This window comes from Entelurus aequoreus, linkage group LG01, assembly GCF_033978785.1.
Source record: "Entelurus aequoreus isolate RoL-2023_Sb linkage group LG01, RoL_Eaeq_v1.1, whole genome shotgun sequence".
Classification (NCBI taxonomy): Eukaryota; Metazoa; Chordata; class Actinopteri; order Syngnathiformes; family Syngnathidae; genus Entelurus; species Entelurus aequoreus.
Window position 1 is genome coordinate 69,432,358 of NC_084731.1, and position 23,124 is coordinate 69,455,481.

Below are 23,124 nucleotides of genomic sequence, written 5' to 3' on the forward strand. Positions count from 1 at the left end.
TTTTCCCCGTAAAAGAGGAAGCGCATCTTCTTCTACGGTAAGCAACCGCCCCCATAGAAGAGGAAGCGCTTCTTCTTCTACTGTAAGCAACCGCCAAGGTGAGCACCCGCCCCCGTAGAAGAAGAAGCGCGCAGATATTACGTTTCATTTCATTTGTGTGTTTCTGTAAAGACCACAAAATGTCTCCTACTAAGAGACACGCGTACAAGGTTCCACTGACTTTTAATATTCATGTGAACCGCACTGTGGATACAACGGGAACATGTACGGTGAATATTCGCACCACAGGGAATGAGAAGTCGTCCTACTGTGGTTCTAGCTTGCCATGCTAACGGCCAGAAACTTCCACCCACGGTGATATTCAAAAGGAAGACCTTGCCAAAAGAGAACTTTCCAGCCGGCGTCATCATAAAAGCTAACTCGAAGGGATGGATGGATGAAGAAAAGATGAGCGAAGGGACCGGGTGACTTTTTTCACGCAGCTCCGTCCCTGTTGATCTATGACTGCATGCACGTCCACATCGTAGATGGTGTCAAAAAACAAGTGAAGCACACCGAAGAAGAAGAATTTGAGGGATTTGTGGATGAGTAATAACTTCAGAAAGTGAGCTTTAAATGTTTATTTTGTGTGTTGTGTGACACTAACGTTCGAGCAACGTTGAGTTATTGATGTTGCTATTGCTCCGCACTATTTTGAGTGTTACTATTTTTGTGATTGCACATTTGCACATTACATTTTGGGAGTGAACAGAGTTGTTAGAACGCTGGTTTTTGATATATTATTAAAGTTTGATTGACCTATCTGACCGTTTTTTTGACATTCCCTTTAGCGTAGCGTAGGTGCGGCTAATAACACGGGGCGGCTAATAGGTAAACAAAGTTTTGAAATATGCCATTCATTGAAGGTGTGGCTTACAACACGGGGCGGCTTATGGTGCGGAAAATACGGTACCTTTCAGCATAAATGGCGCCTTCACAGAAGTGTAAGTTACCCATGTCTTGGGCACTAATACACCCCCATACCATCACAGATGCTGGCTTTTCAACTTTGCGCCTATAACAATCGGGATGGTTCTTTTCCTCTTTGGTCCGGAGGACACGACGTCCACGGTTTCCAAAAACAATTTGAAATGTGGACTTGTCAGACCACAGAACACTTTTACACTTTGTATCACTCCATCTTAGATGAGCTCAGGCCCAGCAAAGCTGACGGCGTTTCTGGGTGTTGTTGATAAACGGTTTTCGCCTTTCATAGGAGAGTTTTAACTTGCACTTCCAGATGTAGCGACCAACTGTAGTTACTGACAGTGGGTTTCTGAAGTGTTCCTGAGCCCATGTGGTGATATCCTTTACACACTGATGTCGCTTGTTGATGCAGTACAGCCTGAGGGATCGAAGTTCACGGGCTTAGCTGCTTACGTGCAGTGATTTCTCCAGATTTTCAGAACCCTTTGATGATATTATGGACCGTAGATGGTGAAATCCCTAAATTCCTTGCAATAGCTGCTTGAGAGAGGTTTTTCTTAAACTGTTCAACAACTTGCTCACGCATTTGTTGACAAAGTGGTGACCCTCGCCCCATCCTTGTTTGTGAATGAATGAGCATTTCATGGAATCTACTTTTATACCCAATCATGGCACCCACCTGTTCCCAATTTGCCTGTTCACCTGTGGGATGTTCCAAATAAGTGTTTGATGAGCATTCCTCAACTTTATCAGTATTTATTGCCACCTTTCCCAACTTCTTTGACACGTGTTGCTGGCATCAAATTCTAAAGTTAATGATTATTTGCAAAAAAAAAAAAGTTTTTTAGTTTGAACATCAAATATGTTGTCTTTGTAGCATATTCATTCAACTGAATATGGGTTGAAAATTATTTGCAAATCATTGTATTCCGTTTATATTTACATCTACCACCATTTCCCAACTCATATGGAAACGGGGTTTGTAATAAAAAACAACTACAGGCTTCCCAAATGCTGTAATAAATTAAGCATGATGAGTTAACTTGAAACTGTTAAATGTTGCACTTTTTATATGTAGAACAAAAGTTTTGTCATTGTATTTAATCTGAACAACAACTTGAGGCAGTTTAATGTTGATTAACGTGGGCAGAATTATTATAGTGTTCCCAATGTTAAAAGGATAAAGCCATTGTTTACAAATTTGGTAAATAACCAAAAAATTTATATTTTGTTGTTTTCTTACTGTACCGAAAATGAACCGAACCGAGGTACGTACCGAACCGAAATATATATGTATATATATATATATATATATGTATCATTACAGTGGATATATATATTAGGGGTCTAACGGTACACAAACATTTTGGTAATATATATATATATATATATATATATATATATATATATATATATGTATATATATATATATATATATATATATTAGGGGTCTAACGGTACACAAAAATTTCGGTTCGGTACGTATATATATATATAATTACTTTACATGCAGTCAGGCGCCGCATTGGGCCGAAAGCTAAGTCAAAAAGTTTGGACACCACTTCATTAAACAATAGGTAATAATTTACTTTCGAAAACAGACTCATAGATTTTGTCTCTATCATGCTCTTAAACTTAAAAATAACCGATAAAAATTATTCAGTGTTTATAATGTAATGTCGTTAATATTAATGTTATTATTTAAAAATAATTAATAATAATAATAACAATGCAAGTAACTATTTAAAAGGATATAAACTTGTATTTCTCATTACTTTAGAATTGTTTACCCGTGTCCTGTAATTCAAAGGTAAATAACTTTGTTATCCTTAATAAATAAACAAAAAAATGAAATAGACTCTTATTTTTGTTGACAAAAATTTAACTGAACTAAATATCGAACATCTTAAAGTAAATTTTTTCCCAAGTTGAAAATACTTGTCTTTTTTGCCATCATTCTTGCTCGTTCATCAGTGTTGATGGGCTCATATTGCCCATCCGATTTGAAGCTGAAATATGACCGCAACGGGACATTTGGCTCGGTCAGCATTTTTTTTTCTTACTACCGCACTTTTTGTTACTTTGCGACACTTCTCACGAGCGAGTAGGAGGCCTGTCTGTTCGTGCTTCCTGTTCGTGTAGAGCTGGTGCGCTGCTCTACGCCCCCCGAGACAAAGATGGTGAATGATTGAAAAGAGGGCTCACTGCGTTAAATAAACACGCAAAGTGAGATCTCTGATTGAAGTGAGAGACGAGGATTATGTCGTGCAAACGTACTGACCATGTGCGCTTGTTGTCGAAGAAGAGCACCAGGTAGAGCCTGTGGCTGCTTTCCTCCTGCCTCTGCTCCCCCAGGCGGAGGACATCTTTGGGGGGCACGGGGATGGGCACCCCGTTGAGCAGCAGGCCCTCCTCTGGCATGTCCGGGTCGATGATCTGGAACAAAGTTGTACACCTCAGTCACACTGGGAGGAGTCGGATGCTCATACGGAAAAAGAACGCTAATACCAGGGCGGGATATGAGGGGTATCCACGACATTTGGCCCAGACCATGTCCAGAGGCTCCAGCTGCGTCTCCTCCTCGGCCGCATGGCTGCCGTTACCTGGGAGTAACAATGAAGCGTTTCATGTGGAGGCGGAGAAGACAAGATGGAGAGCAGAAGCTACCAGTGTAGTCAGTGTCTCCGTTGACCATGTCCAGCAGGGGGACCTTGGACAGAGCGGGCTTCCCCAGGCTTCGTCTGGGTGCGGCGGTGCTGTGGAGGACAACATGGAGTTAGGTACAACTATTGCCTGGGAGTGAAGACACCAGCAGAACTGAGACCTTACGTTTCTTTGTGGAGGACGGGGCAGGTGCTGTACTCGCCGTCGTCTTTGTGCTTGTCGAAACCGTTGGTCAGTCCTGGAGGCAAAGAGGAAGGAGTTGACTTCTTAATCCTGGTAGTTACTTCAGACTAGGGTTGTCCCCATACCGATATTTTGGTACCGGTACCAAAATGTATTTCGATACATTTCTAAATAAAGGGGACCACAAAAAAGGTCATTATTGTTTTTATTTTAACAAAAAATCTTAGGGTACTTTAAACATATGTTTATTATTGCGAGTTTGTCCTTAAATAAAATAGTGAAAATCCTACACAACTTGTCTTTTAGTAGTAGGTAAACAAACAAAGACTCCTAATTAGTCTGCTGACGTATGCAGTAACATACCATGTCATGTATCTACCTATTATTTAGTCTACATTGTAAAGGACAAACTGTAAAAAAGTATTATTAATCCACTTGTTAATTTCCTGTTAATATCTGATTATTTTCTGTTTCAACATGTTCCATCTACACTTCTGTTAAAATGTAATATTCACTTATTCTTCTCTTGTTTGATACTTTAGTTTTGGATGATACCACAAATTTAGGTATCGATCCAACACCAAGTAGTTAAATGATCATACAATGGTCATATTCAAAGTCTTCATGTGTCCAGGGACATATTTATTGAGTTTATAAACATAATATGAATTATAAAAAAAGGGGAAAAAAATTTGTGACGATAATAAATATCGATGTAATCATAGTAGTATCGACTAGATATGCTATTCTACTTGGTATCATTACAGTGGATGTCAGGTGTAGATCCACCCATGGCATTTGTTTACATTGAGGAGTGCTAACTTGGGGATCATCTTGAATGGAGACAAGTCAGCAAGGCAGAGACGTCCCCAACTGATTCACAGGTGTACCACCTTCCCTTTATCTCGAAAATCCTCGAACAAAATTGTTGCATAGCAGCTAAATGATTACTTAGCCTCTAACAATCTCTGTGAACCCGTTCTGTCTGGTTTCAGGGCAAATCACTCTACGGAGACAGCCCTCACAAGAATAACTAATGACCTATTGCAAACGATGGATGCTGATGCGTCATCCATGTTGCTGCTACTTGATCTTAGCGCTGCTTTTGATACCGTCGATCATAACCTTTTATTAGAGCGTATCAAAACACGTATTGGTTTGTCAGACTTAGCCTTTTCTTGGTTTGACTCCTATCTTACTGACATAATGCAGTACGTCTCCCATAACAATGTGACCTCGAGGTATGTTAAGGTAACGTGCAGACTTCCCCAGGGTTCGGTTCTTGGCCCTGCACTCTTCAGCATCTACATGCTGGTGCTACGTGACATCCTACACAAATATGCTGTTAGCTTTCACTGATGACACCCAACTTTACATGCCCCGAAAGATGACTGGCAACTCGCATTGGCGCCATTTTTCGCTGACTCTTGCTTGCATTTATTTACTATTTAGAACGTTTGACAAAGGAAAAACGTGTTCTTGTCTTAGGTAAGGATTGTGAATGTAAAAAAAAAAGTGCAGTGCCCCTTAATGATTGTAGCGAGGTTGTGAAGCCAAGACAACAAAATAAACGCCTTACCACATTTCTTATTTGGTGTTCTGTGGCGCTCTCCTTCTGAGCTCGTCTCTCGGCCGGCGCTCCGTTGGTCAGTTAGGCTGGGTGGCCCTATGGCTTTCTGGGGGGTGTCGGTGGGGGTGGTAGAGGGGGTGTCGGGGGAGGCACTCGAACTGTCGTCCTGTGCTGCCTTCCCGTTCAGCAGTGCACCGTCCCTCTCTCTAAACAGCTTGGCGCCATTTTTGGCCTTTTTGAACAACACAGACGTCCGTCGCCCTACCCCGTCGGTGGAGGGCCGCGTGGGGGTGCAGGGGTCCGGCAGGCCGTTGGCCACCGCCGAGCCCTCGCTGTGCAAATTTGGCGGCGACGTAGTGCAAACAATGTCCTCTGCGGCGGCGCGGGCCTCCAGCTTTAGGCGCTTCCAGCTGGTGGGGCCTGGGTGCTGCTTGGCGATGGGCCGCAGGGTGGGAGGCTCCAGGGGCGCGTCTCCAAGCCGGGGAGGGGGGGCCGGCCCGGTGGGTTCCAGTGTCGGGGGCGAGGCGGGTTTGAGGTCTTCTGGAAAGGATGGAGGGGACAATGACATGAAAGTGTGACTCTGCGTGCATGGGAAAACAAAATGGCCGCGGATTATGTGGTGTGATGTGGTTTCCTAGTCACATTGGACAATGATGTCATCCAGAACTCTACAGAAATAGTCTAAGCACCGCCCAAATGGACTTTAGGTGTGCGGGAACCTCCAAGGTCAGACACTTTCTTCAACGTAGACCTTTTCCACTGAAAAATATTTGTCATTTTCCAAACCACTACACACATACATTTTTTTTCAACTCTAAGGGCCCCCTTCAAGTTAAAAATAAGTCGCATGTTGTTTCTGTCAACGCTTAAATCTCCAGATCAAGAAAATTTATAATTTTAAAAAGTTTGCAAGTGCTTCTGTGTAGTGTACGTTTGATTCCTTATTAAAGCCTATATTCCAACAGTGTTACTGTTCAAACTGTGCGTAATGTTACAGTGGCCCAAAATATTAAATTGACCTTGTTTTTAATGAATACTTAGGCCTACTACGCTACTGCATTTCAATGTGGAGAGAGTGTTTCTGAGGTGGTATTTGGTGAAGAGTTTGTGAACAACTTCAATTTACTGTATCTGCCGATGTAAAGTTTTATTTTGTATGCCCTTTATGTTAAAGAAAACTGTTTTTTATGGCAAATAACAAATTATGCAATATTTCCCATCCCCCCCAAAAATTTTTAAAGTGGAACATTTCAGCTGAAAAATTCATAACACCATTGGTTTAAATTCATTATTTCCTGAGCAAACACAAAAAAAACCCCACTAAAATTTTCAGAATCCAAAAGGGCCCCAGTCATAAAAGTCATACATTATTTTATTTTCTTTCTTTTAACGCTTTATTATCTAGATCAACTTCAGAGTATTTTTTTTATGCTTTATGATCTTTTTGTCCAAGAAAATGGCAAAATCACAAAAATGTGCAATCTTTTTACCCCCCAAAAAATCTCAAAGTGGATTATTTAATGTGAAGTATTTGGAGCCTTAAAAGGGTCAAGAATTCATAACAACATTGATTTTGATTTATTATTATTATTACTATAATTATTTTGTTGAGCAAAGACAATTTAAAATTTTCAGGGACCCAGAAGGGGCCCAGTCCTTAAGGTGTTAAAAATAAGTAATCCATAATTATATATTTTTTCAACGCTCAAATCTATGGATCAACTTTAGATTTATTCATCAATTATACATTTTATTATCTTTTTGTTTGTCATGGAAAATGTACACAAAAATTCAATATGTTCTCCCCAAAAAATGTGAAGTAATTAGGGACGGCGTGGCAAAGTTGGTAGAGTGGCCGTGCCAGCAATCGGAGGGTTACTGGGGTTCAACCCCCACCTTCTACCATCCTAGTCACGTCCGTTGTGTCCTTGGGCAAGACACTTCACCCTTGCTGCTGGTTAGCGCCTTGCATGGCAGCTCCCGCCATCAGTGTGTGAATGTGTGTGTGAATGGGTGAATGTGGAAATACTGTCAAAGCGCTTTGAGTACCTTGAAGGTAGAAAAGCGCTATACAAGTATAACCCATTTATCATTTATAATTGGAGCCTTAAATAGGTAAATAATTCACAACATTGATTTTGATTCGTTATTTTTCTTCAGCAAAAAAAAAAAAAATCCACTAAAATGATTTGGGATCCAAAAGGGACCCACTCATAAAAGTGTTGAAAAATGTCATACGTGAATTTATTTATGTTTACTTTCAATGTTTAAATATTTTGATCAACTTTAGCTATATCAGTCAATTATACAATTTTGTTACGTTTTCAAAACAATATTTTTTTGTTTGTTTTATGTCGTTTATGTCATGGAAAACTACATTTGTTTAATGAAAAAAAAAATGCAATATTTTCCTCAAAAAATGTTTCAAAGTGTAATATTTGATGTAAAGTAATTGAAGCCTTAATATGTCAATGATTCATAGTATTTATTTTCATTCATTATTTTTCTTTAGCAAACAAATAATTCCACTAAAATGAATTGGGATCCAAAAGGGCCCCACTCACAAAAGTGTTAAAAAAGGTCATACATTAATTTATTTTTGTTTACTTTCAATGCTTAAATCTTTTGATCAACTTTAAATACATCAGTCAATTATACGTTTTGTTACGTTTGAAAAAATATTTGTTTGTTTTACACCGTTTGTCATGGAAAACAAATTTTGTTTAATGACAAAACATATGCAATATTTTCCCCCCAAAATATTTCAAAATGTAATATTTGATGTGAAGTAATTGAAGCCTTAAATATGTCTATAACTCCTAAAATTGATTTTGATTCATTATTATTTTTTGAGCAATGTCAATTTTAAAGAAAAAAAAACAGCCTGCGTGGCAGCTTTGTGTTACTAAAGTCAACATTATTATTATTATTATATTCCACTTTGTTTTTAAATAGTATTTTTAGAATGTTCCGCGGGCCATTCGAAAATTAGCTGGGGGAAGCAAATGGCCCCTGGACCGCAGTACAGGATATGATCTATTCCAGGGTCAAACTGTGGCCATAACTGTTAACAGGGCAAGGTTCCAAGTAGCATTGAACCATTAACGGTCATACAAGTGTAAAAATAAGTCAGCCACTGTTCACAATAAAATGAAATCAATCAATTAGGAACAGAGATTACTGCTAGTGCTTGGGAGAGGAGTGTCGACACTTTTTTGTTCGCTCGGTTATTCTTTTATTATTGTACTGAGATGTGTCTACTGCCCTGGAATTATTGCTTTGGATCAGAGGTGTTCAAAGTGCAAGCCAGGTTCATTTGCGGCCTGCAGCTAATTTGTCAAAGCCCTATGGCAATTGTTAAAAATACTATTACAAAAAAAAACTGAAAAAAGTGCAATATTAAAGCAAACAGGTAAAATGTAATGAGAAAAAGTCGCAATACTGACACTAATAACACACAGCTGCCATGCAGGCTGTTTTTCTTAAACTGTCATTGCTCAAAATATAACAATGAATCAAAATTAATGTTTTCATGAATTATTGACCTATTTAAAGCTACAATTACTTCACATCCAATATTCTTGTTTGGAAATTTGTTCTGAGAACATGTTGCATATTTTGTGTTTTTGCCAAAAAAACCCAGGGTTTTCTTTAAAACAGGCATAAAAAAAGTTGGATCTGAAGTTAATTAAAATATTTCAGCGTTAAAAAAAAAGGCACCAGCTTGAGGGGAGTTCTAAATGTTTAAAAAAACTAAATCTACTGTAAAATACAAACTATAAGCCGCTACTTTGAACCTTGCAGCTTATAAAACGGTGCAGCTAAATTATGGATTTTTCTTCTCTGACGGCCATAATAAAAATGGTTTAAAAAACACTGAAAAGGTGTTTTATTAATTGTGCTATGGTGCCATCTTTTGTACAAGTTTGCTTACAGCAGGTGCTGCAATGTCCTTCCATTTAGTGCTTTCAACCGGACGTAGAGGCGCCGTTCAGTCTTCTAGCCGCCCATAGCGTTTATACTCGTATGGATTCTTCATTTATCACTCCAAGCAACTGATTGTAAGTTTTACAATACAACTAAAACTATTCCTTCTTAATAAAACTGCCCCATGTGTGATGTCTGTAGGAGTGTTTTCATGCAAATTTGTGCGTGTTTTTGAAATGTAATCAAGCTGGCGTCATTAGCATTAGCTAATATGCTAACACATTTACGAGTATCTTTGTTAGTCCATGACAATGAATTCTGTTTTGTTTGATCAGCCGTTTTACTGCCGTGTTACAGACACCGTTTGGAAACAATTTAGATATGTAAATATTCATTTACAAATTATTTCTGTGTAAATAACTCATTTCACAACATATATATATGCAGCTTAAATATTTTTCTTCTTCTGAAAAATTGTGGGTGTGGCTTATATACTGGTATAGTCGGGAAAATACGGTATTTTATTAGTTTTGAAAATGAAAACTATCAAAATGGCCCCAGCATGATTTAATTTTTCAATGCGGCCCTTAGTGGAAAAAGTTTGGACACCCCTGCTTCAGATGCTCACGGAGGCATTTCAACTTTAGAGTGCACGTTTCCCTACAATGCTTTATTACTGTGCTCGACTTTAGAGGTTCCGCTGGTTCTGTAACATCATACACACATCACACACACACACACACACACACACACACACACACACACACACACACACACACACACACACACACACACACACACACACACACACACACACACACACACACACACACACACACACACACACACACACACACACACACACACACACACACACACACACACACACACACACACACACACACACAATACTGAGTCAAGTTGCTCTCACAACTGTACACCAGCACCATTGTACCAGGACAGGATCTAAATGACATTAAACAGACCACCAAAGGAAAAAAAAAAAGGTATCCGCCTAAACGCCCGCCCTTCTCTAAGGCGAGCACGAGGGTGTCTGAAGGGGGTGAGATGGCATGACTGCTACGGTACGTGGCCAGATGGAGAGTGGTGAGTCCATGAGTGATGTGCAGAAGAGGTGCAAAGAGCACTTGGGAGATAGAAGTTGTGAGGCCGCCATGGCTAACGAGACTCTGTGGGCCCCTACTTACTAGACTGGAGACAGTGGGGTGGTTGGGGTTGTTGCGTGGGGGGGACCCTGGCTCAATTACCTGAGGACAATGTTCTGTTAGCTCATGTTCACAACTGGTCTCATCGGATAAAAAAAGTGGGTTAAAAAAACAAAAAAACAAAAAAACAAAACAGTAGCATGCATTCATACACTTGTCTGCCAAAAACAAGTGAACCCCTCACAAGTACTTTATCTTAGAGTAGTCAGTGTGCAGCTTGTGTTGCAGTATAGATTTACCATCCACTTACAAAGAGTCAACCCAGACACTATTGCTTGAATGTTGAGGGTTAATGGAATGCGTGGAAGTTGGAATGGTTTGAATCGGATGAGAAACGTGGGATATGAAGAGGTTTGTGTATTGCCCATTCATTTGCAACGGGGAGAAATTCCTGGAAATTCCGTGAATTTTACGTTGGTGTGAATGTCCAGGATGAATTGAGTGTGTGGATGGTGGAATGGTTTGAATCGGGTGAGAAATGCGGGAGTTGTAAAACTTTGAAAATGTCCATTCATTTTTGTATGACAATTTCCTGGAAATTTGGGAATGAGAAAAAAAAACTGGAATTAAAAAAATATATAGATATCACAATTGTCCTTAAAGTTAAAAATAGGAATTTGCTGCTGTTGTATTTTTTTTTATATATTTTTTTTTTAATCGGTGGAGAAAAGCTGACGTAGTAAACCTTTGTAAGTGAAAATTGGTAATTTGGAAATCCTGGAATTTCAGGAAAATCGTGAATTTATACGGGAAAAAAATTAGGTACCTTTAGTGTCCCAATTTAGTGTTGTGTTTTGATGGTGGAACGGTTGGAATGGCTTCAAAAATGTATTGTACATTGATGTGACATCTATGATGTCGTTCACAACACAACAGATGAGATGTGTTGTGTGTGTATGATTGATTGTACAAACCCCGTTTCCATATAAGTTGGGAAATTGTGTTAGATGTAAATATAAACGGTATACAATGATTTGCAAATCATTTTTCTTAGTCAGTTTAAGGTTTTTCTTAAACTGTTCAACAATTTGCTCAAGCATTTGTTGACAAAGTGGTGACCCTCGCCCCATCCTTGTTTGTGAATGACTGAGCATTTCATAGAATCTACTTTTATACCCAATCATGGCACCCACCTGTTCCCAATTTGCCTGTTCACCTGTGGGATGTTCCAAATAAGTGTTTGATGAGCATTCCTCAACTTTATCAGTATTTATTGCCAACTTTCCCAACTTCTTTGTCACGTGTTGCTGGCATCAAATTCTAAAGTTGATGATTATTTGCCAAAAAAAAAAAGTTTATCAGTTTGAACATCAAATATGTTGTCTTTGTAGCATATTCAACTGAATATGGGTTGAAAATGATTTGCAAATCATTGTATTCCGTTTATATTTACATGTAACACAATTTCCCAACTCATATGGAATTGGGGTTTTTACATCAACGTGGCTTCATAGTAAAAGAGTGCGGGTACTAGACTGGCCTGCCTGTAGTCCAGACCTGTCTCCCATTGAAAATGTGTGGCGCATTATGAAACCTAAAATACCACAACGGAGACCCCCGGACTGTTGAACAACTTAAGCTGTACATCAAGCTGTACATCAAGCAAGAATGGGAAAGAATTCCACCTGAGAAGCTTACAAAATGTGTTTCGTCAGTTCCCAAACGTTTACTGAGTGTTGTTAAAAGGAAAGGCCATGTAACACAGTGGTGAACATGCCCTTTCCCAACTACGTTGGCACGTGTTGCAGCCATGAAATTCTAAGTTAATAATTATTTGCAAAAAAAAATAAAGTTTATGAGTTCGAACATCAAATGTAGTGCATCCAATTGAATATGGGTTGAAAAGGATTTGCAAATCATTGTATTACTTTTATATTTACATCTAACACAATTTCCCAACTCATATGGAAACAGGGTTTGTACATTAATGTGACATCCATGATGTTGTTCACAACAACACAACAGATGAGATGTGTTGTGTGTGTATGATTGATTGTACATTAATGTGACATCCATGATGTCGTTCACAACAACACAACAGATGAGGTGTGTAGTGTGTGTATGATTGTTTGTACATTTATGTTACCTTCCATGATGTCATTCACAACAACACAACAGATGACATATGTTGTGTGTGTATGATTGATTGTACATTGATGTGACATCCATGACGTCGTTCACAACAACACAACAGATTAGATGTGTTGTGTGTTTATGATTGATTGTACATTAATGTGACATCCATGATGTCGTTCACAACAACACAACAGATGAGATGTGTTGTGTTTGTATGATTGATTGTACATTAATGTGACATCCATGATTTTGTTCACAACAACACAACAGATTAGATGTGTTGTGTATGATTGATTGTACATTGATGTGACATCCATGACGTCGTTCACAACAACACAACAGATTAGATGTGTTGTGTGTTTATGATTGATTGTACATTAATGTGACATCTATGTCGTTCACAACAACACAACAGATGAGATGTGTTGTGTGTATGATTGATTGTACATTAATGGGACATCCATGATGTTGTTCACAACAACACAACAGATGAGATGTGTTGTTGTGTATGATTGATTGTGCATTAATGTGACATCGATGATGTCGTTCACAACAACACAACAGATGAGATGTGTTGTGTGTGTATGATTGATTGTACATTAATGTGACATCCATGATGTCGTTCACAACAACACAACAGATGAGATGTGTTGTGTGTATGATTGATTGTGCATTAATGTGACATCGATGATGTCGTTCACAACAACACAACAGATGAGATGTGTTGTGTGTTTATGATTGTTTGTACATTGACGTTACATACGATGATGTTGTTCACAACAACACAACAGATGAGATGTGTTGTGTGTGTATGATTGATTGTGCATTAATGTGACATTGATGATGTCGTTCACAACAACACAACAGATGAGATGTGTTGTGTGTTTATGATTGTTTGTACATTGACGTTACATACGATGATGTCGTTCACAACAACACAACAGATGAGATGTGTTGTGTGTGTATGATTGATTGTGCATTAATGTGACATCGAGGATGTCGTTCACAACAACACAACAGATGAGATGTGTTGTGTGTTTATGATTGTTTGTACATTGACGTTACATACGATGATGTCGTTCACAACAACACAACAGATGAGATGTGTTGTGTGTTTATGATTGTTTGTACATTGACGTTACATACGATGATGGTGTTCACAACAACACAACAGATGAGATGTGTTGTGCGTGTATGATTGATTGTGCATTAATGTGACATCGAGGATGTCGTTCACAACAACACAACAGATGACATGTGTTGTGTGTTTATGATTGTTTGTACATTGACGTTACATACGATGATGTCGTTCACAACAACACAACAGATGAGATGTGTTGTGTGTGTATGATTGTTTGTACATTGATGTGACATCCATTATGTCGTTCACAACAACACAACAGATGAGATGTGTTGTGTGTGTATGAGTGTTTGTACATTGATGTTACATCCATAATGTCGTTCACAACAACACAACAGATGAGATGTGTTGTGTATGTGTGTATGATTGTTTGTACATTGACGTTACATCGATGATGTTGTTCACAACAACACAACAGATTAGATATGTAGTGTGTGTATGATTGTTTGTACATTAATGTTACATCCATGATGTCGTTCACAACAACACAACACATGATATGTGTTGTGGTGTATGGATTGTTTTTGCTAGCTTTAGCTTCCTAGTTTAGACACTATTTCAGGTGACCATCTTGACATTGTTTATGACAGGGCGGTTGTTTGTTTAGGGATGATGAGTGAGTGGTCCCCAAGACATTATTTCACCAAACAAATGTTCCTTTTGCTCACAATGACAGCATTTCACTCACATTTTTGTCAATTTCCCTGATATTCTTAACAGCGGATTTTGTTTTATTGGCCAATTCTGTGACGCAAATCATGTGCCTTACTTTTTTGCTGAGTGTACTGATTATTGATTAGGCGTACTAGTGCTGTGTCAAATAAAAAGTAACAACAGTGGTAAGATCCCAAACTTCTTCTTTTCACTCATTCGCTCCTCATTCGTTTCACAGCTGCAAGTTCTGGAATTTGCTTGCACGTTGCGCGGCCCAATAATCGTTTTTTTCCCCCCGATTATTATCTTTTCATGATCGTGAGAAGCCAAAATCGAAATGGAAATCAAAATAAGATGAATTGCCCAGCCTTATTACATTGCAGTGATAATATAAACAGCAATGATTAAAATACATCATAACGATAAAATGCACCCGAAAAAAATATTTTGACTTTAATAACATATTTATTTTTAAATGTATGTAGTAAAACATTTGTATAGTCATTATAAAATATATGCGTTGTAGTCCATTATGCAAATTATCGTCCTGGCCTTGCCCCCACTGTTACAAATAGATTGTCAATCTGTGGGAAACACTAGACCAGGAGTGGCCACACTTTTTCTGCAGACGAGCTACTTTTCAATTGACCAAGTCGAGGGGATGTACCTCATTCATGTATCTATCCATCCATTTTGTACCGCTTGTCCCTTTCGGGGTCGCGGGGGGTGCTGGAGCCTATACTTCATTCATACATATAATTTATATTTATTTAGTGATGAAAGAGACGTTTTTGTTAACAAGTTAAAGGTGTTTAATGATAATACAGGCATTTTAACATTCCTTTCTTTCATGAAGACAAGAATGTAAGTTGGTGTATTTCCTAATTCTGATGACTTGCATTGATTGGAATCAGACAGTATTGATGAGAACGTCCACATTTTCAAATGGAGGAAAAAAAAAAGTCCTCCTTTCTGTCCAACACCACATGAAAGTCGTTGCTTTTTGCCATCTTATTTGTCCAGCTTCCCTACTCCTCTTTATACTCTTTACAAGAAATAAGTTGACGGAAAACTCCGTAGCTTGCTAGCTTGAGTGCGCCTGCTTTCTGAGACTCTTATTTTGTTAGCGCAGAAAGGATGAAGCAGCGCTTTTGTTGTGAAGACAGGAACTGTGCAGTCGGTCTTTAGAGATTTGACGGCAGGAACGGCGCGAGAGTCTGTTGAAATAAAAAGTGTTTCTCACCTTCCTGTCGGTCGTTTTTTCTTAATAATGATCTGAAAGCAGCCATCGTCATCTCACAAGACCCTCAGGTGCCGTGAATGTCAATCAACTGACGAAATAGACGTCTTGGTGAAGATTGATGATCGCTAATTTTTAGGTCTATTTTTTTAATGCCTGACTGGCGATCGACTGACACACCCTCCACCATCCACGTAATGGGCACCCCTGCTCTAGAGTCTAAACTACATCTATACTGTTATACAAGCTGTACACTGACTACTCTAAAAGGTATATCCAACTATACTTTTTTTTTCTCCAGTATTGTCATAAAAATGGTTGCTGAACTGTGAGGGGTGTACTCAATTTCTCTTTCTGGAAACACGACAACTTGTGACATGACTCACCTTTGTCTGAGAACGAGAGGCCATTTTCTGCCTTGACGTCCTCCTCCTCCTCCTCCTCCTCTTCGTCGCTGTCTTCTCTCAGCCGCCCGTTGTGAAGGCCGTAGCGGTGCTGCTGCCCTTGCCGGTGGCGAATGCTGGTGATCTCGCGGCGGAGCAGGCGCATGCGTCGGGTGCGGGCGGCGCTGCAGCGCATGGAGCTAACAAAGTCCAGCTTGTCCAGCAGCTCCTTCAGCTGCTCCTCCACGCTCATGTGGATTCGATTGTCTGGGTCCAGCACGCTGTCCACTGGGCAGGGAAGCACAAGACTGGACTAAATAGGAGTCAAAGTTCCCCAATGTCACAGTTGGAGTGGAAGACCATCTTCACGTTAGAGATGGGAGTCGGACCTTCGGGAGTCGCTCCTTTCAGAAAACTGCCTCGTTGTTATAGTTATTTTTCTCAAGGAAACAATCGATGATAAGATGTGGATCAGAATCAGTTAAACTTACCGTATTTTTCGGACTATAAGGCGCACTCAAAATCCTTTAATTTTCTCAAAAATGGACAGTGCGCCTTATAATCACACAAGAGATATGTGTAGACTACAATATGATGGCAGTAAACAACACCAAAACTTTAAATGTTCCATTGAAATAAAGAACATTACACACGGCATTTTGTCAAAATGTTTTAGTACAACTTTGAAGCCGCACAGCTTGATGGATTGTCGGCCCATTACGTAGTCAGAGATACAAGTATTACTATGGTGTGTATATAAGGACCGAAAAATGGCACCCATTAGCAAATATATTATCTGGCGTTTTGTTTCACAACATTATGCAAAACCAACTGTTCTTACCTTGTGGTACCTGCTGATGTGTATTTCAGATCTGCATAAGTCCTGAAAATTTGTGCACGTCCGCCACTGTAGTCCGTGCCGATACCGTAGTCGATAAGCTTCTTCTTTTTCTCTATCTTCTTGTTATGGGACATTCATCCTCCGCTGTTGCCATTTCTAATATAAAGTAGCGTAAAGTTGTAACGTATATCTCGCTATGGAAGCGCTAAAATATACCGGTGTAGTGAGTTTACATTATTCACCCAAGGAACTTTAGTCATTAGAGAGTTCCGGTCAGACGTTTTTTCACCAGACACATTTCCGGCGTTGTTGTTGCTCTAGTGAGCCACGGATGAGGAGATGCTGCTCCGTTATTGATTGAAGTAAAGTCTAAACGTCATTAAAAAAGTTAGCTCCATCAATTGACACTTCTTCCACTCCCGTCCTTGCACGCTACACCGCTACAACAAAGATGACGGGGAGAAGACGCTGTCGAAAGTGAGCCACGTAAATAAGACCGCCCACAAAACGGCGTATCCGGAAGCGAATGTCAGAAAGCGACTTGAAGATGATCTGTAAAACATCATCTATGCAACATTTTGACCAAAGAACCACCATTACATGTAATGTAGAACACAAGGAAGTCTTTTACATTTAGAAAACAATCATAATATGACCCCTTTAATGCACCTTATAATCCGGTGCGCCTAATACATTTAATACTTAAAATAAATGTATTATATTACTTTAATTTAAAGGCTACCCGAGCATTTAATAAAGTCAAATACAAATAAGGCAACAAGAGAAGTATCTTATATATACACACTATATTGCCAAAAGTATTTGGCCACCTGCCTTGACTCACATATGAACTTGAAGTGCCATCCCATTCCTAACCCATAGGGTTCAATATGATGTGGGTCCACCTTTTGCAGCTATTACAGCATCAACTCTTCTGGGAAGGCTGTCCACAAGGTTGCGGAGTGTGTTTATAGGAATATTCGATCAATCTTCCAAAAGTGCGTTGGTGAGGTCACACACTGATGATGTTGATCAAGAAGGCCTGGCTCTCAGTCTCCGTTCTAATTCATCCCAAAGGTGTTCTATTGGGTTCAGGTCAGGACTTTGTGCAGGCCAGTCAAGTTCATCCACACCAGACTGTCATCCATGTCTTTATGGACCTTGCTTTGTCATGTTGGAAGAGGAACGGGCCCGCTCCAAAACTGTTCCCACAAGGTTGGGAGCATGGAATTGTCCCAAATGTTTTGGTATCCTGGAGCATTCAAAGTTCCTTTCACTGGAACTAAAGGGCCAAGCCCAACTCTGGTGCGCCTTTTGTATGAAAAAAAACCTGAACAGACACGCTCATCAGCAGTGCGCCTTATAATTCAGTGCGCCCTATAGTCTGAAAAATACGGTACACACATGTGACTATTGGAAGGAATGACTGAACTATTGGCTATAATTGTGTTGTTTTTTATTGTAAACATCCAATAAGGTTGTGCCATGATATCTCCTTGCATGGGTTTGAATTGAGCATTTTAACAATAGAGAAAAAATAAGTAAGAATGAAATGTACTTATAGATATAAAAAACGTAAGTCAGGCATGTGAGCAGCACCCTTTGAAACAAAAAAGAAGAACATTTCTATCACCGCAAAGTAAGGCTGGGTATTATATTTAATACCGGTATGTTTTAGAAAGCGATATATATTTGAGACCATACAGCCATACCGATATCTTTTGATGTGCCTTTGTTAGCGGCGCGCCCAGCAGGCATCTTGCACTGCCAAAACCGACCCCCCTGGCCAGCGGCTCCTCTCTATTAACCAGAGGTAACACAACCGGGTGAAAAGGTTCAACAGAAGAGCTGTCACAGCCGACAAACGGCCTCTGCAGTGCTAACTGCTAAAGCTAACAAACACATGGAAACCCTCGCCGACGTCACACGCCGCTTGGCAAGCGACAACGCCTTTTAAAGGTACGCACACGCTGCTCTCATATAAAACTTCTCTCAATTGCATTTTTTTTTAAGTACCGCATGAATTGCTTTCTTTAGTAATTTATTCTGCAGCATCGCGTGGACATCGGGGCCGGTACCTCTGGATTGGCAGACCGGGGTGGTGGTTCCTCTCTTTAAGAAGGGGAACCGGAGGGTGTGTTCTAACTATCGTGGGATCACACTCCTCAGCCTTCCCGGTAAGGTCTATTCAGGTGTACTGGAGAAGAGGCTACGCCGGATAGTCGAACCTCGGATTCAGGAGGAACAGTGTGGTTTTCGTCCTGGTCGTGGAACTGTGGACCAGCTCTATACTCTCGGCAGGGTCCTTGAGGGTGCATTGGAGTTTGCCCAACCAGTCTACATGTGCTTTGTGGACTTGGAGAAGGCATTCGACCGTGTCCCTCGGGAGGTCCTGTGGGGAGTGCTCAGAGAGTATGGGGTATCGGACTGTCTGATTGTGGCGGTCCGCTCCCTGTATGATCAGTGTCAGAGCTTGGTCCGCATTGCCGGCAGTAAGTCGGACACGTTTCCAGTGAGGGTTGGACTCCGCCAAGGCTGCCTTTTGTCACCGATTCTGTTCATAACTTTTATGGACAGAATTTCTAGGCGCAGTCAAGGCGTTGAGGGGATCTGGTTTGGTGGCTGCAGGATTAGGTCTCTGCTTTTTTCAGATGATGTGGTCCTGATGGCTTCATCTGGCCAGGATCTTCAGCTCTCGCTGGATCTGTTCGCAGCTGAGTGTGAAGCGACTGGGATGAGAATCAGCACCTCCAAGTCCGAGTCCATGGTTCTCGCCCGGAAAAGGGTGGAGTGCCATCTCCGGGTTGCGGAGGAGACCCTGCCCCAAGTGGAGGAGTTCAAGTACCTCGGAGTCTTGTTCAGGAGTGAGGGAAGAGTGGATCATGAGATCGACAGGCGGATCGGTGCGGCGTCTTCAGTAATGCGGACGCTGTATCAATCCGTTGTGGTGAAGAAGGAGCTGAGCCGGAAGGCAAAGCTCTCAATTTACCGGTCGATCTACGTTCCCATCCTCACCTATGGTCATGAGCTTTGGGTTATGACCGAAAGGACAAGATCACGGGTACAAGCGGCCGAAATGAGTTTCCTCCGCCGGGTGGCGGGGCTCTCCTTTAGAGATAGGGTGAGAAGCTCTGCCATCCAGGGGGAGCTCAAAGTAAAGCCACTGCTCCTCCACATCGAGAGGAGCCAGATGAGGTGGTTCGGGCATCTGGTCAGGATGCCACCCAAACGCCTCCCTAGGGAGGTGTTTAGGGCACGTCCGACCGGTAGGAGGCCACGGGGAAGACCCAGGGCACGTTGGGACGACTATGTCTCCCGGCTGGCCTGGGAACGCCTCGGGATCCCCCGGGAAGAGCTGGACGAAGTGGCTGGGGAGAGGGAAGTCTGGGCTTCCCTGCTTAGGCTGCTGCCCCTGCGACTCAACCTCGGATAAGCGGAAGGAGATGGATGGATGGAGTAATTTATTAAAAAGTAATTCTGTTAGTAATTCAATGACTTTTTTGGTTAAGTAGCGAGCAACTATAAATAATTACTTTTTAAAAGTAATTTGAGAAGACTGGTAATAACAGTAATGTGGTGTTGAGTTGAAACTAAACACCTAGTTTGAAATACAGTTATATACTGTATATCGTATACCACGATACAACCTAAAAAAAACGGGGTATCAGTTTTGGTCCACATGGTGCAGCCCTAGCACAAAGTGCTGCCATGCAAACCCTGAAAGAACGCCAATTGGGTGCATTTCTACACTATACTTTTTTAAAAATTCTCGTCTACCAACCTCTTTTGGCTGTCATTTTGACGCTTACATGTAGGGATGATGTTCGAAAACCGGTTCTCCCGGTTGTTCGATAAGAAAAGAACCAATTCCATGGATTCAAATCCCTTTTTAAGAAACGGTTCCCGTTATCGAAGCCACTATAGTAAAGAAAAATATTTGGTTCCATATTCGAATCCCTGGGAACGAATCCCGTGTCACAGGAAATGTCCTGTGGCACGTCACAGGAAATGACGTAGCTCAGTCATTCGGCGGCAGATACAGAAGTAGCAACAACAATGGACCGGAAAAAACGGTCCAAGGCATGGCTTCATTTTACTAAGAAATACGACGAGGAAACGGCTATCCGCAATTATTGCCAGGCTTCGCTTTCCTGTAAGGGGAGCAGTACAACAAACATGTTGAAACATGTTCAGGCCATACATAACCTGAAGCTTAGAGAAAGGTGTCGTGGAGAAGCAGCGACAGAGATGATGAAGCACGCCCCTCTTCCTCTGCTTCAACCTGCAGTCCCAGTGATGGTGCCGGTGAGTAACTAACGTTAACTGTTGCCGGTTAATTTCCATATCTGCTGACTTGTAGCCTTTAGGCTAAAATAATGTTACCTCTTATATCAACCAGGACTGCAGTAATGTTAGCTAGACTAACGTCACCTAAGCATAGTAAGTGGCTAACGTTAACGTTAGCCTTTTTGTATGTGTCTGATAACGTTAACGGTATCTTGTAGTCTACACCACTCCAGAGTTTGCAGGTCTGTCTAATAACCTAGTGCTTGCAAGATGTGAATTAAGATAATGTTAACGTTATCCTATTTCAGATGATGACATTCATGACAGCCAGAGTGACCAGGGCAGTGTTTGCTCTGTAGCAGAGAGCACTAACCCATTTACCATAGCGAGGTATAACGCAGAGCGCAGCAAGATGAGTGAGGAGGAGAGTAACAACATTACTCGCAAGCTAACGAGAATGATGGTGAGAAATCTCCTCCCCTTCAACTTGGTGAACACAGACAAATACAAGTAGGTTAATAATTGTATTTTGCTGACATGTAATGGAGCAAAAAGTAAACAACACCATTACTCTGAGATGTGTTTCAAATGTGTGTGCTGTACAATACAAATGAATGCAGGACTTTCCCTGCATGTATTTTTCTTAGGTGGCCCACTTAAAGGGGCACTAACAGTCAATATTTATTTATTTTATAAAATGTTTTTGGGGGTAACAACAGTTAATATTTATTTATTTATTTTATTTTTACTTAAAAAATAAAAGTGAGTTTTTGTCAAACCAAGTATTGTGTGTTTTTTTCCATATACAACAAACGGTTCGATAAGAGGATTCGATAATGGCATCGAAATCGATAATTCCTTAACAAACATCATCCCTACATACATGCCATCTACCACACATTTTTTATTTTTAGTAGATCATCTACCACACATTATGATCATTGAAAATGTCAAATTGTATAACATGCATGCAAAGAACTCAGAAAACATGTCCTATTTGGCATCTAGCGACGCACCCTTAGGTAATATACTTTCTGTGATGTGACCTCTGTTTACAATCCTTCACATCAAAAATATACTGTCTCACTGGCTATTAATAGATGCTAACAGTGTTGGGATTGTAATCATCCAAACATGATTAGCAGCAATGTTGTGGCTCGGAGAGCGAACCGCGGTCACAACAAGTAAGCTAGCTTGATGATGCTAACAGGTTTGTATTTATACAGTCGTGGTCAAAAGTTTACATACACTTGTAAAGAACATAATGTCATGGCTGTCTTGAGTTTCCAATAATTTCTACAACTCTTGTTTTTTTATGATACAGTGATTGGAGCACATACTTGTTAGTCACAAAAAACATTCTTGACGTTTGGTTCTTTTATTAAGTTATTATGGGTCTACTGAAAATGTGAGCAAATCTGCTGGGTCAAAAGTATACATACAGCAACATACGTTATAAATTTTGGTCAGGGTTTCCCTTAACAACAAAGAGCCACCGCCTAAACTAAAGTCTTAACAAGCTGCTCCGCTTAGTTCTGCCTCTGCCTCTGTCAGTACGTATCTGCAGCACCCAGCATTGTCCCACCCACAGAACCATCTGATTGGTTAAACGCAGAGCAGTAACAGCCAATCAGCAGTGCGTATTCAGAGTGCATGTAACAGCCAATCAGCAGTGCGTATTCAGAGCGCATGGAGTCAGTGCTCACGACAGAGGCAGGCAGAGGAGACATGGTGTGGGTGAGCAGATAGGTGTTTTGCAGGTAAGCATAAGGCAGCGGACTCTCTCCAAATTATAATAAACACCTCCCAGTCAACTACTACTAACATCACTATGAGCACGTTGACGTTCTAGAAACATAAGCGGTAGCTCAGCTCGCTCGCAGTCCTTGAGGTGAAGGCTAATTAGCTTTTAGCGTAACATTAGCTCACTGTGCAGTGTATGTGCGTGCGTGTGCGCCCCACATTA

General features: G+C 40.6%; 1 protein-coding gene across 6 annotated transcripts in view; it reads right to left on the reverse strand.

Moving 5' to 3' along the window:
• Positions 1-23,124, reverse strand: part of LOC133656334 (bromodomain and PHD finger-containing protein 3-like) — a 73,587-nt gene that overhangs the window by 3,108 nt on the left and 47,355 nt on the right. For 5 of the 6 annotated variants that reach the window (XM_062057400.1, XM_062057407.1, XM_062057384.1 and 2 more), the window contains 6 exons: positions 16,034-16,318; positions 5,393-5,923; positions 3,796-3,868; positions 3,634-3,722; positions 3,475-3,569; positions 3,248-3,402 (listed from right to left, as the gene is read on the reverse strand). In XM_062057400.1, coding sequence (XP_061913384.1) covers positions 3,248-3,402; positions 3,475-3,569; positions 3,634-3,722; positions 3,796-3,868; positions 5,393-5,923; positions 16,034-16,318 — 1,228 coding nt within the window. The remainder of the gene's footprint in view (positions 1-3,247; positions 3,403-3,474; positions 3,570-3,633; positions 3,723-3,795; positions 3,869-5,392; positions 5,924-16,033; positions 16,319-23,124) is intronic. The other variant, XM_062057415.1, reaches the window with a different exon arrangement.